The 13,714-nt window shown below is 35.7% G+C and overlaps 1 protein-coding gene across 6 annotated transcripts in view; it reads right to left on the bottom strand.

Moving 5' to 3' along the window:
* Positions 1-2,533: 2,533 nt before the first annotated feature.
* Positions 2,534-13,714, bottom strand: part of PAPOLA (poly(A) polymerase alpha) — a 43,685-nt gene continuing 32,504 nt past the window's right edge. For 3 of the 6 annotated variants that reach the window (XM_058807590.1, XM_058807585.1, XM_058807589.1), the window contains 6 exons: positions 12,994-13,136; positions 11,583-11,683; positions 8,897-9,117; positions 8,460-8,525; positions 6,775-6,849; positions 2,534-4,700 (listed from right to left, as the gene is read on the bottom strand). In XM_058807590.1, the coding sequence (XP_058663573.1) occupies positions 4,605-4,700; positions 6,775-6,849; positions 8,460-8,525; positions 8,897-9,117; positions 11,583-11,683; positions 12,994-13,136 (702 nt within the window). In that variant the 3' untranslated portion in view covers positions 2,534-4,604. The remainder of the gene's footprint in view (positions 4,701-6,774; positions 6,850-8,459; positions 8,526-8,896; positions 9,118-11,582; positions 11,684-12,993; positions 13,137-13,714) is intronic. The other 3 variants (XM_058807588.1, XM_058807586.1, XM_058807587.1) reach the window with 3 other exon arrangements.

Here is a 13,714-nt window from a genome sequence, read left to right as displayed (position 1 = left end):
AATTGTAAGCTGTCCAGTATCTGTGTGGGCCACAGCAGTTTAAATGATTGGCCAGTTCCTTAAATAAATAAATGCAGCTTAGCCTACCTAATAAACTGGGGCTTTTATCACCTTACATCAACAATAATTTTACTCTTTATCCTTTCCTATTATTTTCAGGGATTCTAGCTCTTATTTAGAGACAGTAACTTAATACAAAACCAAAGCTTAATAATGTCTACATATACCACAAAATATTTTTTCCCAACCATTACTATTCCTTTAAAGTTAACTTCAATACAGTGTGCAGGACATTTGTCATTCTTAATTTATTTTAAACATTGCACTAGAATAGATAATAAAAATACTGAGGTAATTAAGATATCCAGACTTGCTGATGGCACCTGTGATCTAGTTAATTTAGTAACATAATTCATAATTAAGAGTGGAAGGCAGAAAAAAAAGTTACCTAAAGACACAATTCCTGGATTTAGTTAGAACAATAAAAATATACCTAAACTTCATTTTAAAAAATCCTCAGTTTAAATATCCAAAACACAGATGGAATACCCAGCAGTGGTTAACCATATTATCTTTTTCATAAACATGCCCTCTGAAGTTTCATATTAAAGTCTGCATTCTTTTGGTGACAGTATTAGCTGATGTTTGTAGGTATTTCAAATTATTAGTTTGAATTTTGTAGATGTAGCAAACTGCATCTGCCTCTACCAACAAAACCAAGATGCTTTGTTTCTACTGAACAGACACTTATTACTACTATGATTATTAAACTAAAATCAGTTTACTGATTTGTATTATTGACGTTTTTCCAATATGAATACTGGATCTGTAAAAAAAAAAAAGTGAACCCACTAAGTATTCAGCTAATACATGTACATTTCTAACTGTACCATCAAGACTTGCATAACAAGTGATGAAATCTGGTAAGTATTGTACAGCCACAATGATGGCAGAGATTGATCATAGCAAAGGTACTTGACTAGTGTTTCCATGAACTTACATAAATGATTCCAGCAACACTACAACATGCAAAATACTTTTTCTACAAATACAACTTCTAAATAATATCTATTATGAGGATAAACATATTCTGCTTCCTCAGTAACTATCACAGTAGTTTTTAGTGCATTTAAGCATAGGTTCTGGCTCAGAGTCAATATTGTATGTTCTTGCTATGCTGAATTACTTTTGGCTAGTCTAGATGCTGAAGAACTGTTTTATCTTTTACTGTTGATAAAATTCATTTTTTCATGAAGTATTTACTAACAACTGATATTCATTACTACTCAGTTACCATATACTTGTAGCTACAAGTTTAAAAAAAAAGCCATTTAAGAAAAACCCAAAACAAAGAAAACCCCCCCAAAACTAAGAAAAGCACTAAGAAGTGCATTTAATAGGAAGTGGCATGCACACATACTATCTACAAGGAAGCACAACTTTAGCTAGAACTCATCAACTCGAATGTCTGATTCCAATCAGTATGTCTAAAGCCATCTGTTAAACCATGGCTTATTAATGTTAATTATTTTGGCTACAACAGTAATTTTCAGCTTCTTGTTTGCAGATCCTTATGAGTCAGTGAACTTAATTCAGGAGGTTGATGATGGGCAACTTAGAAAAACAAGCTATTGAAACCTATTGCCAGTACCTAAAAAAACATTAAAGAGAAATTTGTGTATCTACTAGCAGATTTCTACTGGTCAGAGAAAAAAAAAGATGAATTAAAGCCCTAAATAACGCCATCAGCTGTGATGAAAGGGAGATGTGGTGGGCAGGAAATAAAAATGATTAATATGTTTTAAACAAGACAATTTCATGCTGTGAAAAATATATACAACAGAAAGGTTTATTGTTTTAGGCAGGGCAATTATAATATGAAGACCATAATCATCCGTGGTTGTAGCAGTTAAAGAAATTTTAGTCAAAAGTAGACTACTTATTAAAGTTACTCACATCAAGCATTTGGAGGATTGGGCTCATGCTGATACAAAGATCAATCAAGTGATGCACAGCTACCTGCAATTTTTACTTTTATTTCAGGACATGCTAAACTACTTAAGAAGAAGAGAAATAGTGCCATCTGCTGACATAAGGAATAGGCACTTGCAAGAAAAGCCTGAGGTGCCAAAACTCTGACAGCCAATATTTTTAAAAAATGAAGCTCAAACATTTGCTGAAAAGAGCGTACCCCCAAATTATTAAGGCACGTGTTTCTTCTAGTTTTGTCCACTTTTAAGAATTTAGGATGAAGAGATGGAATGGATGCCCTTAAATGTTTTGTGTTTTTGTCGACTCTGCCCCCACCAAAACACTGCACAATTCACAAACTTTCCCTTTAATAGCTGGAACCCAACATCCTTGAGTGTTATTTCCACTTCCTATTGCAAACATAAATGAATGCTCTCTAAGTAAGCATTATCTACTCTATTTCCTTTAGGCCACACCATATTTTGCAGAAAATTTAAGAGCTAAGTAAGAATTAAGAAAGTAAAACGAATTTAGTACAGTCAGAAAAATTGGACAACCATGGGATTGTGCTGTTTTTTATTGTGTTTTCAATGGAGAAATACATCATCTGTTTACAAAATAGCTCTTGAAAAATACAAGGAGTACAGATACTATAAAACAAAGCAAACTCCAGTCATGAGACACTACGTACATCATGCGAAAGCAACAGTCTGATCTCCAGGTTATGAAAACTAGAATTAAAAAGTCACTATACAGAAAGGTTCCAAGTTTCCAGCTTGGCAAAACTTGGGTGCAGTTACATGAAACGTTTAATAAAATGAAAAAGATTTTCTGATGTGTAAACAAAATGACAAGACTAAATTTGTGCCTGGCAATTTCGATCTAAACTCCATAGCTACACAAAATACACAGACAGCTTGTACACTTCAACTGTTAAGATATAACCTTCTTTGGGGGGTGGATGACAGCAGGCTGCACAGGGCAAGGAAAAGAGAAATATTGTATACTAGACATCTTAGACAAATGGCAAAAAAAAAAAAAACCTTCAGTTACTGCACAGCCTAAGTAAAAGATAAGCTACACTCTGACTTTGGAGAATTAATTTAGAAGGATAAGGGGAAGAGTGTAAGTAATTTAACTTGTAACATGAAAGATGCATGTGTAATAGGATGGAGCACAATGGGAGAAGGGAGTTCATAAAACATGCTAATCAAAGTATGGGAAGTATGATTTGACATCCCACATATTTCAGACTTAAGTAATAGTAACATGAAGTTTGTTATCTACATCTGGTATTACTGTTGGTATCCCTCATGTTCCTCAAATACTGTTCTTTGCCATGAGAGCTTCAGTTCTTTCAAAAGAAAAAGCTGTTACTTTTTTGATAGGACTACAAGAACAAAAAATAGGAGTAAGAGAGCTTACTAGATGTCAAGTGCTTACTAGAAATATGATTTTTAAAAATTTGGTGTTGTTCAGCATGTAAAACTACTTGTGATGAACTATCTAAAAATAAAAAGGTTAAAATTTTTAGGGAAAAATCTTTTTGCCTTTATTTAAAATTTTTAGCTTTTTAATGCATACAGGACCTTTATGGAGTGTACAAAATTCATATTTAGTGATTCAAAGGCCATCAAGACAGGTGGTGTATTTCACAGGCACACAATATTTACCTCAACACTTTAGTCACGGGACAAATTCTGAATTTGTGCCTAGAGGCCCACAGGGTTATTACAACTAGGTAAGGGGCAGGGGGGAACCCAAATGAGTACATGGCTTGTTTTTATTTTGTATAAATAACTACTGTTCTACATGGTGCATACAGGCAGAAAAAATAATTTGAGAAAAAAACCCCAACAGTAAATGCAAAATATTTTCCCAAGAAATAAAGGGATAAAAAAAGGGAATAAGGAGTTCAGTTAGCTCAAAAGAAAGTTTATTTACTGTTTGATTGCTGATTTGTATGCACCTTAAAACAATCCTATAAATAAAAGTAGACCACATCTTAATCATGTCCCACCAATACCAAAACTTCCCAATTACTTCCTCAACTTATGTCTTATGACCCCAAGATTTGACATTACATTTTAAAGACTTACTGCTGCTTGATGGCAGTTGAACTAACTACACTATACACTTGGCTTTCAATGTATAGCATATCATAGAATGTCATCCAATTTGCAAATTACTACTATTGAAGAGACTCTTCAATAAAATGAAATTTTATCAGCTAAAGATCTAAAATTAGTCATACTCCAATAAAAAAGTACATAAAAGTGCATTTAAGGGATTCTTATGCCAGTTTTATCTCAATTTTGAAACAATGCATCAAACAAATTCAATCAGAATGTCAAATATGGCTACAAATAGTGTTCATGTTTTTAAAGGCAGTAATCCTTCGAAATATTTAATGTAACTGTTGCTAACACATTAATTGTACTCCTGGCTTCACATACTAACCTGGACTTCCAATCAAGCGGCGACTTTAGTCCAGAAAGGGAAGTGCACAACATATACCTAAATCCATTTGCGATTATGTTCTAGTCTTGCACCCTCCGTTCTCCTTTTTTTCTAGCATTAGAAGACAACAGGTTGAGTTGGCAGATACTGTTTATGGACCCCTGAGGTGGTTTTTACCGGTTCAATCTCAATTTTATTGAATTCTTGATAACAGGAATAGGATTTGCAGGAAGAGCAGGGATATCTGAAAGGTCTGTACTGGGTGTTTTCTGAAAAGAAAAGAAGTTTGGTTGTATTTTAACTTTGTAAATATAAAAAGAAAAATATTGTAGTAACTGGCATTAACTTTCAAAACAAAGATATTTTAAAAGTTTTTAGGAATATATGAAGGTAATTACAGATTATAAGGAGAGAAGCAGGTATTTCCTTTGCCTACAGAGTCTTTAATAAAGAAAATTTCTATATAATCTTTGTGTGCTTTTATTTTTTAGACAACTGCAAGAAATTAGCAAGTGCTGTAGATAGAGCTGGGCCTACTAATAACCTGTATTAAAGTAAAACATCCACAGAATAATGATGCTTGATCAGTACCATCAACTATCTGATCTACATGTCTAGTATTTGAAAACATCTCTTAACAATTCATTGTTAAGTCTCTGCCCTTCCTGATGAGTGATGAAAAACAGTTCCCAATCCAATGTGTGTGTCGTCAGACATTATAGACTGTTGAAAAACTCTACAGTCAAATGTCTAATTTTTCATATTGGTTCAGATTTATATGACAAAAAAGTTATGAACTCTAAAAAGGTACTGTATGAATGTGTTAAGAATTTCACCTTGACAATAATCTCAACAATTTTTTCTCACTTATAAGACTTAAATGCCATTCGGAAAAATTGTATCTAAAACAAACTAAAGGAAAAGACAGAAACACACCCAAGATTCAATGAGATTAATTTATTTCTCACTTGCTGTACATGCCTCTAAGGTTGGGGTGGTTTGGTTTTTTCTTTTAAGTATTTTCACTTCCACTGTGGCAGATTATTTGCCATCCCAATAACGCAGTTATTATGCAATACTTCACATCATTTATCATAAAATGTTTCCTTACATTATAAATGTTCAAAATTTATATAAGGTACCTTTGATACATGGGGAAATCTGCATTAAAATGACTACTCTTAATTGCTGCTTTATTAAAAATAAATCACTCAAGTTAACACTGACTGATGTGTTTGTGCACAAAGCAGCAGGGACCCAGGACAAAATAGCTCTGGGCTTCACATCACCCCTGCCCCAAGTAACCCTCCGGTTGGTGCTGATCTACAGTCTGACATGTTTCTATTTTCTGCAACATGGGCAGTGTTTTAAACAAACCAACAAGAACACTGAGAAATGACAGAGGAGGCTCACCATCCTTTGTAGTTTCCAGATTACTTTTGCTAAACAACCACACAATCTGTAAAAAAGCTACAAAGCTTTATGTAATCCCCCACAATAACAGAAAAAAATAAAATTGGTATACTTACTAAATGATCTAAAAAATTCCCCAAAGCAGTTTAGGAAGTCCATGTAGCATCTACAGTTTTGCTATCTTTATTCAGTACTGCTCATACAGTTCAAAATGTCCAGTAAGAAATACAATTATTACTATTGCAACAATTTCTATTTTCAACCAACACATTCACTACACATACTTCAATGATTCAAGTGTGCATAAAGTGCTTGATAGTGATACTTTAATCAGCAGAGCACTAAGAGAAGTTTAAAAATATTAGTAAGAAACAGAGGTGCTCTCTAAAAGTTGTTACAATACTAGAAACAAAAACTTAAGTGAATGGTACAGAATTCTTACTATTTTGCAAAGGACTTTACACTGCTAACACCAGCTGGCTAAGGAGTGACAAACTTACAACTTGTCTCATACCAAATATCAGAATCTGAAGTTACATTTCAGATATCCTCAACCTCTACCTGGAGATCTTTGAGCAGCAGCTATTTAAAGCATTTGTTTTCTTGTTAGAAAGGATTATTCTGTGATATGCAAAGCTCAAAGGAATAAACTGAGCCCCTTACTTTGAAGGCACAATTCAGAAGAGCAAATCCAGCTTCAGTCAGTTTGTATGGCAAGCCATACATGTTTAGCTACAATGCACATTCAGTAAGATCAATGACTATCTAAAACAAAAATTGTGACAGTAACAAGTAGCTTACCATAAAATGGATTTCTATTTAAAATTATACATTTATTTTTAACATCTGGACTCATTTCAGTTTCAATTCTTTCACCACAGATTAGCACATAAATACATTACACGGCAGCATTGCTTTTATAAACAGTACCTGAGGAGCTTGAAGAGAAGTTGTCTGAAGAGTTTCTGTTTGAGAATTAACATTCACTTCTGTCTCAACTTGCTCCTGAAAATAAAAAAACAAAAGCATCACCACAGTTACACCACTTCCAATGAGCTACTTATATACAACACCCAGCACTCCAGAACGATTTACATTGTGCATATTCAGCAAAAGAAAAATGCAAGCATTGATGCTTGCTGCATTGACACCCTTCCTTTTAGGAAGGAATCACCACACTGGAGAATGTTTCACTTATTAGGCATTTGACATCAACACAAGCTACATCACTTATCAGCTGTCATTTATTTAACCGATAAACACCTTTTATACAGAATCCTATAGCAAAACATTACATGTCACTCAACTCACTAAAGACAAAAAGTGTATTATCAAGGAGGATTATGTGAAAAGCTACAGAATTTGTTTAAAAATTCAACAGCTTTTCCACAGCTTTTGCCATTCTGCCAGTAAAGTTTTCCTGCTGCTTTAATGGGTTGATTCAGCTTTCTGAATGAATAGGTGAGTGTCAGAGACTGATTTGCAGGTAAAACAGTGGGACTACAGGACTAAAGCAGGACAATGGCACATTCTCATTTTAATAAAAACAGTCTGCTAGCTCAAAGTGTACTATGAACACACCCTAAAAAAGGAACGCATTTCAATGGATGAAAACCTGTGTTTATGTTAATTTAAGAAATTTAATTCCACCATAAATATTAAGGACAAAGACTTAGAGGAGACTGCCAATAAAAACTAACAGGATTACCTATGTCTTTTATAATCATCTGTATCCAGAGGATCTATTTTTGAAGTGAGGATTAAGTGCTTACATGTATTTCTGCCCTCACCTATCTTAACTTCAGAGACATTGCAAGGTGACTGCCTAACAAGATACAATTCCTGAAGCTATAAACCAAAGAACTTACATTTAACTTTAAGCATAAGCGTAACTTTCAGAGTATTCCAGAGACAACAGAATGTGCCCCATAAAAACTGCAGAATTCCAACTGGAGAGCTGCTATCATAAGGCTAAAAAGAGTCTGTCAACCTTTCTGTTCACCTCTAAGGTAGAAAAATTTTCTGCTAATTACAAGACACTGGAGAGGCACACTGAATCTCCTAAGTCCCCAAAAAGATTGCTGTACCTTCACACTATAATTTCACTTGCACAGAAGATTTACTTACTATCACTTGAAATTTCTTTATCTAAAAAGTGAACAAGGTGGCTGGCTTTAGGATGCTCAGCCCGACATGCAAACTCCAAACAGAATACATAGGACAATTGCTCTTCCACTAATTGACATACATCAGGTTTGGGATGCAGGAAAAGCATGGCATATTGACACATCCTTGATCTAATATAACAAGCTGAAATATAAATATCATGACTAATTTTTTCATCATGCTTAATATCATGTACTGACCAGCAAAGAAATGACAATCCTATGTGTTTATGGATTCGGGCTCAACTTAGCATGCCAGCAGGCAATGGACTCCATCAATACTGATATGAACATTAAAAAAATAAGATATCATTTTAATTTTGTAGTCATTTTAATTTTGATATCTTTACTGGAGAGTCTAGATATAGACACACTCTTAGTCATTCCTAGAGAGAAACAGTAATTTTCCCAAATAATATATACAAAATTATACAGTCTAGGCATATATACCTTAGTTTCCATTTTTTCATGTTCATTCAAATCTATACAGCTAGTATCTTCACTTATTTCATCCTGCTGAAAAGCAAACACAGAAACTATTACAAATCATAAAATTGTATTTTAAAAAAATCAACAAGAAAATAAGGTCAAAGTGTTTAAAAGGACAGAATGAGTTGTAAGACTTAGCATATTACAAGCTTACCAAAATAATTACTTTTAAGATAAGAATCTAGATTCTAAGCATTTGTGCTAATGCAGTAATGTGTCATGTGATGAATACCAACAAAATAAAAATACTAACACCTTGGCAAGCTGAAAACATCAAGCAGCAATGCAATCAGAATAAGAAATTTCTGAAACTTGGAATATGAGAATCAGCCCTCTGGGTGAAATGAATATTCAAAGTTTTGAACATTGCTATGGTATGATCTGAAAATCTCAAATACCTCTTCAATTTTAATTTTCTTAGGAGACTCTTCTTTATGGGGAGAAGATGTCCTTTTCACTGCTGCGACAGGGCTAGGCATTTTTGTTGCAACATTTCCTGAACTTCTTGGTGATGGATTTAATAGATACGCTGAGGGAACAATTCTAGAGATGGTAGGCTTTGGTGGTGGAGAAATGGCTGGTTGTGTGGCAGTTTGAGGAATGCTTTCATTTGAAGTACCTATGGACAAACAATTTAAAGACCTTCAACAAGAGGAATTGACACAATCATTTCAGTTCAATCACTGGTATTTTTGGTCTCTAATCAAAACCCCTGACATCAAGCAGGCATCAAGGAAGTGGTACAGTTAATGGTGTAGCATCATGTTTGGAACAGCAAGTGTGCATACACTGCACAGTTTCAAGCTCATTCTTGAGCTTGAGTGCCCCCTCAGCAAGTTCACTGGTGACACCAGGCTGTGTGGTGCAGCTGACACACTGGAGGGACAGAATGCCATCCAGAGGCACCTGGACAGGCTGGACAGGTGGGTCAATGCAAACCTCTTGAAGTTCAACAGAGTGAGTGCAAGGTCCTGTGGCTGGGTTGTGGCAAACCCAGGCACACCCACAGGCTGGGCAGAGAAGTGACTGAGACAAAGTCCCTGAGAACAAAGACTTGGGGGCCATGGTTGATGAAAAACTCAGCATGAGCTGGCCAATGTGCTCACACCCGACAGCCGAGCGTGCCCTGGGCTGCAGCCAAAGGGGTCTGGGCAGTAGGTTGAGGGAGGGGACCTTTCCCCTCTACCCTGCTCTTGTGAGACCCCACCTGGAGTGCTGTGTACAGTTCTGGTGTCCCCAATAGGAGAAGGACATGGAACTGTTGGAGCAAGTCCAGAGGAGGCTGTGAAGTTGATAAGAGGACTGGAGCACCTCCCCTCCAAAGAGAGGCTGAGAAAATTGGGGCTGGTCAGCCTGAAGAAGAGAAGGCTGCATGGAGAACTCACAGCAACCTTCCAGTACCAGAAGCAGGCCTACAGGGAAGCCAAAGAGGGATTCTTTGTCAGGAACTGTAGTGATGGGACAAAGAGCAGTGGGCACAAACTGAAAGAGGGGAAATCTGGGTTAGGTATTAGAAGAAATTCTTTAGTGTGAGGTACTGAGACACTGCAACAGGTCGTCCAAGGAGGTTTTGGATGCCCTGACCCCGGCAGTGTTCAAAGCCAGGTCAGTTAAAGCCTTGAACAAACTGGTCTAGTGGGAAGTGTCCCTGCCCATGGCAGGAGGAGTCGGGGTTAGATGATTTTTTAGGTCCATTCCAAGCCCTTAACATATGATTCTGAGAAAGAATTCCTGTACCAGACATAGGGTAGCCATGGCAATGACACTCTGCTTAGCCTAATTAACCCTGCTTAAGGCAGGCTTTATGAGCCCAGACAGAGCTCTGTATAATACAGTTGTAGTATTTGTGATACCTAAGGAAATTCTACTGCTTCTGTATTCATATATACACATTGCCAAGACGGCATTAAATCAAATCCAAGAGCAATCTGACACTCCCTTTTTCACTCAAAAATTAACTTTATCACTTCTCAGGCTTAGCTTATCTAGTGACAAATATGAAGTCATCACAGAGCATCAAGTAAGAATTTATATTATATACATCCTTTTGAAAAACGCTCCATATGACAAAGCTCTATCTCATCAATTGCCTACCTCAAACCCATAAGCACACATAGGGAGATGCTCCAGGATGAGAAAAAATACACTGAGGAAATTTTTCATTAACAACTATCAGGTGATTAACATTTTGATTAACCAAAATATAAGAATGAACAACTTCTGATATGCTTCCAAATCCAAAAACCAGTCACACCATTTAAGCTCCATTTAGTGCTCATGGACAAACTAACTCACATTGATGCACCTGTGACACGATAAAAACCAGAGAGAAGTAAGACTAAACCATGCCACATGTCAAGAGTGAATGAGAGATTTCATTTTGAAAGGCCAACCAGTCGCTCCCCTTTTCCATCTATTTCTGACTTGCTCCTTGTACACTAAAGCACCATCAAAAAAGAAGAGTAGCTGATTCTAAGAAAACATTTTCACCAGATGCTTTTATTCTTTGACTTAGGAGTGAAAAATTTAAATTTTTAAGTAAAGTGTACTTTTTCTTGCAGAAAACAGAGGATAAAGTCAGCACATGCAGTGAGAATATCCGAACAGACATCAGTAAGGAACAGGTGTTTCTGCTTACATCTGAGTCTTTCGCATTCCTAGAATCAAATTCATGAAGCACAAGGAGCGGGAACATGGGAGGACAGACTACATACAGACAGTACAGAACCACCTTGAGTTTAACTACAAAATGAATTAAAAATAAATATAAAAATTGTTCTTCCAGCTTTAGATACTTTTTTCTTCATTTAGCTAACCAAACTACAGACCTACATTAGGTCATTGGAACACTATCGCTATTGTGCATAGCAAATATAAATCTCTAAGAATTAAAGAATTAAATGTCACAGCAAATATTTCTCTGATTTTTTGAATCCTTAAGAAATTATTGAACTATGTGTATGAAGAAGAACACATTACAGCATGTGTTATGCAAAGTCTAGAAGACTCAAGCTGGAAGAAAAACTGCCTTATAAACATTTCCAAAAATTCAATAGAAACAATATGCTATGCCATTTTCCTTACCCCCTGAGCTTTCACTGGAATTTATTTGTGGCACAGTGACTTCAGAAGCCTGTGTGTTGGTCACAGATGCTGCTGTTACAGCTGGCGCAGGACTGCTTCTGCTAAAAAGAGAAAAATTATGAAATGCTGAAGATATTAGTAAAGCTATGGTGTTACATGATCTGCCTTTCATCACATCATGTGTTACCAGTAACCACAGCTAGTATTTTACCTACGTTACAGAGCAGAACTTATGCCAGTAAAAAGGTAAAAGTGAGCCTTGGCAATCTACTACCAAACACAAGCAATGGAAGCTGTTTCAAATATTGAATTTAAATCACTCAATGACAGTTTTGAGACCAGAAAAAGGCTGTATTTAAAAGACAGGCAAAAATTCAGGCAGTGTCCACCCATATAATGAGCATGGGAAAACACAACAATTATTTACTGAAGGATGAAACAAAACCAGTGTAGAAGAATCAGAATAAAAAGTTTGGTTTTAATTTACACACACTATTACAATGATAATTTCAGTCTAAAATCATCCCAAACAAAGGCCTGGAGCTTCAAGTGACCAATCACAAAAATGATCCCTTTTCCATCATCAAGAAACTGGGAAGCAGTGTGTGTCTAAAATCAGCCAAAGGCAATTTCCACTTCACTTGTGACATCCTAGGTAAGACAGATTTATTTCAGTAGCAGAGATAGTGGTATCAACTACTGTTAACTGTTTACCGAGGAAGACTAACTGAAAGAACTTCTGTCAAAAGGACCAAATCAGGTATTTCATCCTATACAACATCCTATAATAGATGACTAATACTGCTGGTCTGTAGGAGATTGATGATAACTTCTATGTGTATCAAAGAGACAAACATGGGACCCTTGAAAGAAGAGAGTACACTCACTTATTGCGGTAAACTGGAGTTAAGGTATGAAAAGACTTAATACAGAAAGTTAGTATTAAGATAACTTTAATATGTACACCTTGAAACTAGGGGAAATTATGGTCCTAAGCCTAATTTGCATAGATATCATCAGTAACAGCAGGAGCACTACTTATTTCCCAGACAGAAAATCTAAACTTGTCTATTGTCTCGCACTTGGAGCCAAAACTCACAAAATACTTCCTCACCCTCACAACTATCTGCTCACTACTTCTCACAACCTCCTACTGCAGGTCCCAAGTTTTTCTATCATCATTTTCTTCTAAGCATTTTTACCCAAATTTATAATTCTTCATCAAGTTCAGCATCATTGCTCCCTATCCCCCAAATTTTGCTATAGTGCTCAAACTGCAATAAGAGTGTTTACAATCTCCATCCAATTTAGAACATTCCCACGGTGGTATCACATGTGTGCAGTATTTGCCACGTGTTTAACACAAGTAATTCAGGAAGAGAACAGCAACAAGCCTGAAAGTCTTCATTACCCCTGAGAACTTCCAGAACTGTTCAACGGACTTGTCTTCATAGCACTGGTAGGCGAAGGCACAGACGTGCTGTTATCACTGTCCATAGACAAGTCTAGGCTGCTGTCATTCAGAGCTGTCAACCTGATCCCTTCTGTTGAATGCTGCAAGCCACAAGGCAAAGGAAAATTCTGTTAGTCTAATTAAAAGTTTAAAAATCAAAAGAAATTTAAGTTAGCTAAAAATGCAAACTTAAATGGACAGTTTTCAAATCCTTTTACATGTAAATAATCCACTATCCTCTCACTACAAGCATTGACATTTTCACGTTCACAACTCTGGTACAGATTTGTCTGAATCAATCACATTCAAAAAGAAACTGTTACTGTATTTAATTATTATATTTTTCAGCTTTATTTCAAATTTCTTTGGTTTTGTGGACTTCAAAATACTTTCATTAACTTTAAAGTAAGTGATGTACATCAAAACAAACTGATGTACATAAAAAGAATTTTTTGTAAATTTTTTAAGAATTTAAAGAGGATTTGAACTTAATCCATGGAGAAGAAAAACCCTTTTCTGACATAGTACTACTACTTTAAGTGACATATTACTTAATAATTACATTGTTTTCTGAAACAGATCTACACTTGGTGTCAATAAAGACTTCCTAGTCCTTAAAACAGCATTCAATGTAAAACAGCTATAGAAATGAAGCATGTTATTCAGCTATACTTAAACA

The sequence above is a fragment of the Ammospiza caudacuta genome, chromosome 6 (assembly GCF_027887145.1).
Source record: "Ammospiza caudacuta isolate bAmmCau1 chromosome 6, bAmmCau1.pri, whole genome shotgun sequence".
In the NCBI taxonomy this organism is placed as follows: Eukaryota; Metazoa; Chordata; class Aves; order Passeriformes; family Passerellidae; genus Ammospiza; species Ammospiza caudacuta.
The sequence above is the reverse complement of the archived record's forward strand: the minus strand, read 5'-3'. Positions and strand labels throughout refer to the sequence as shown.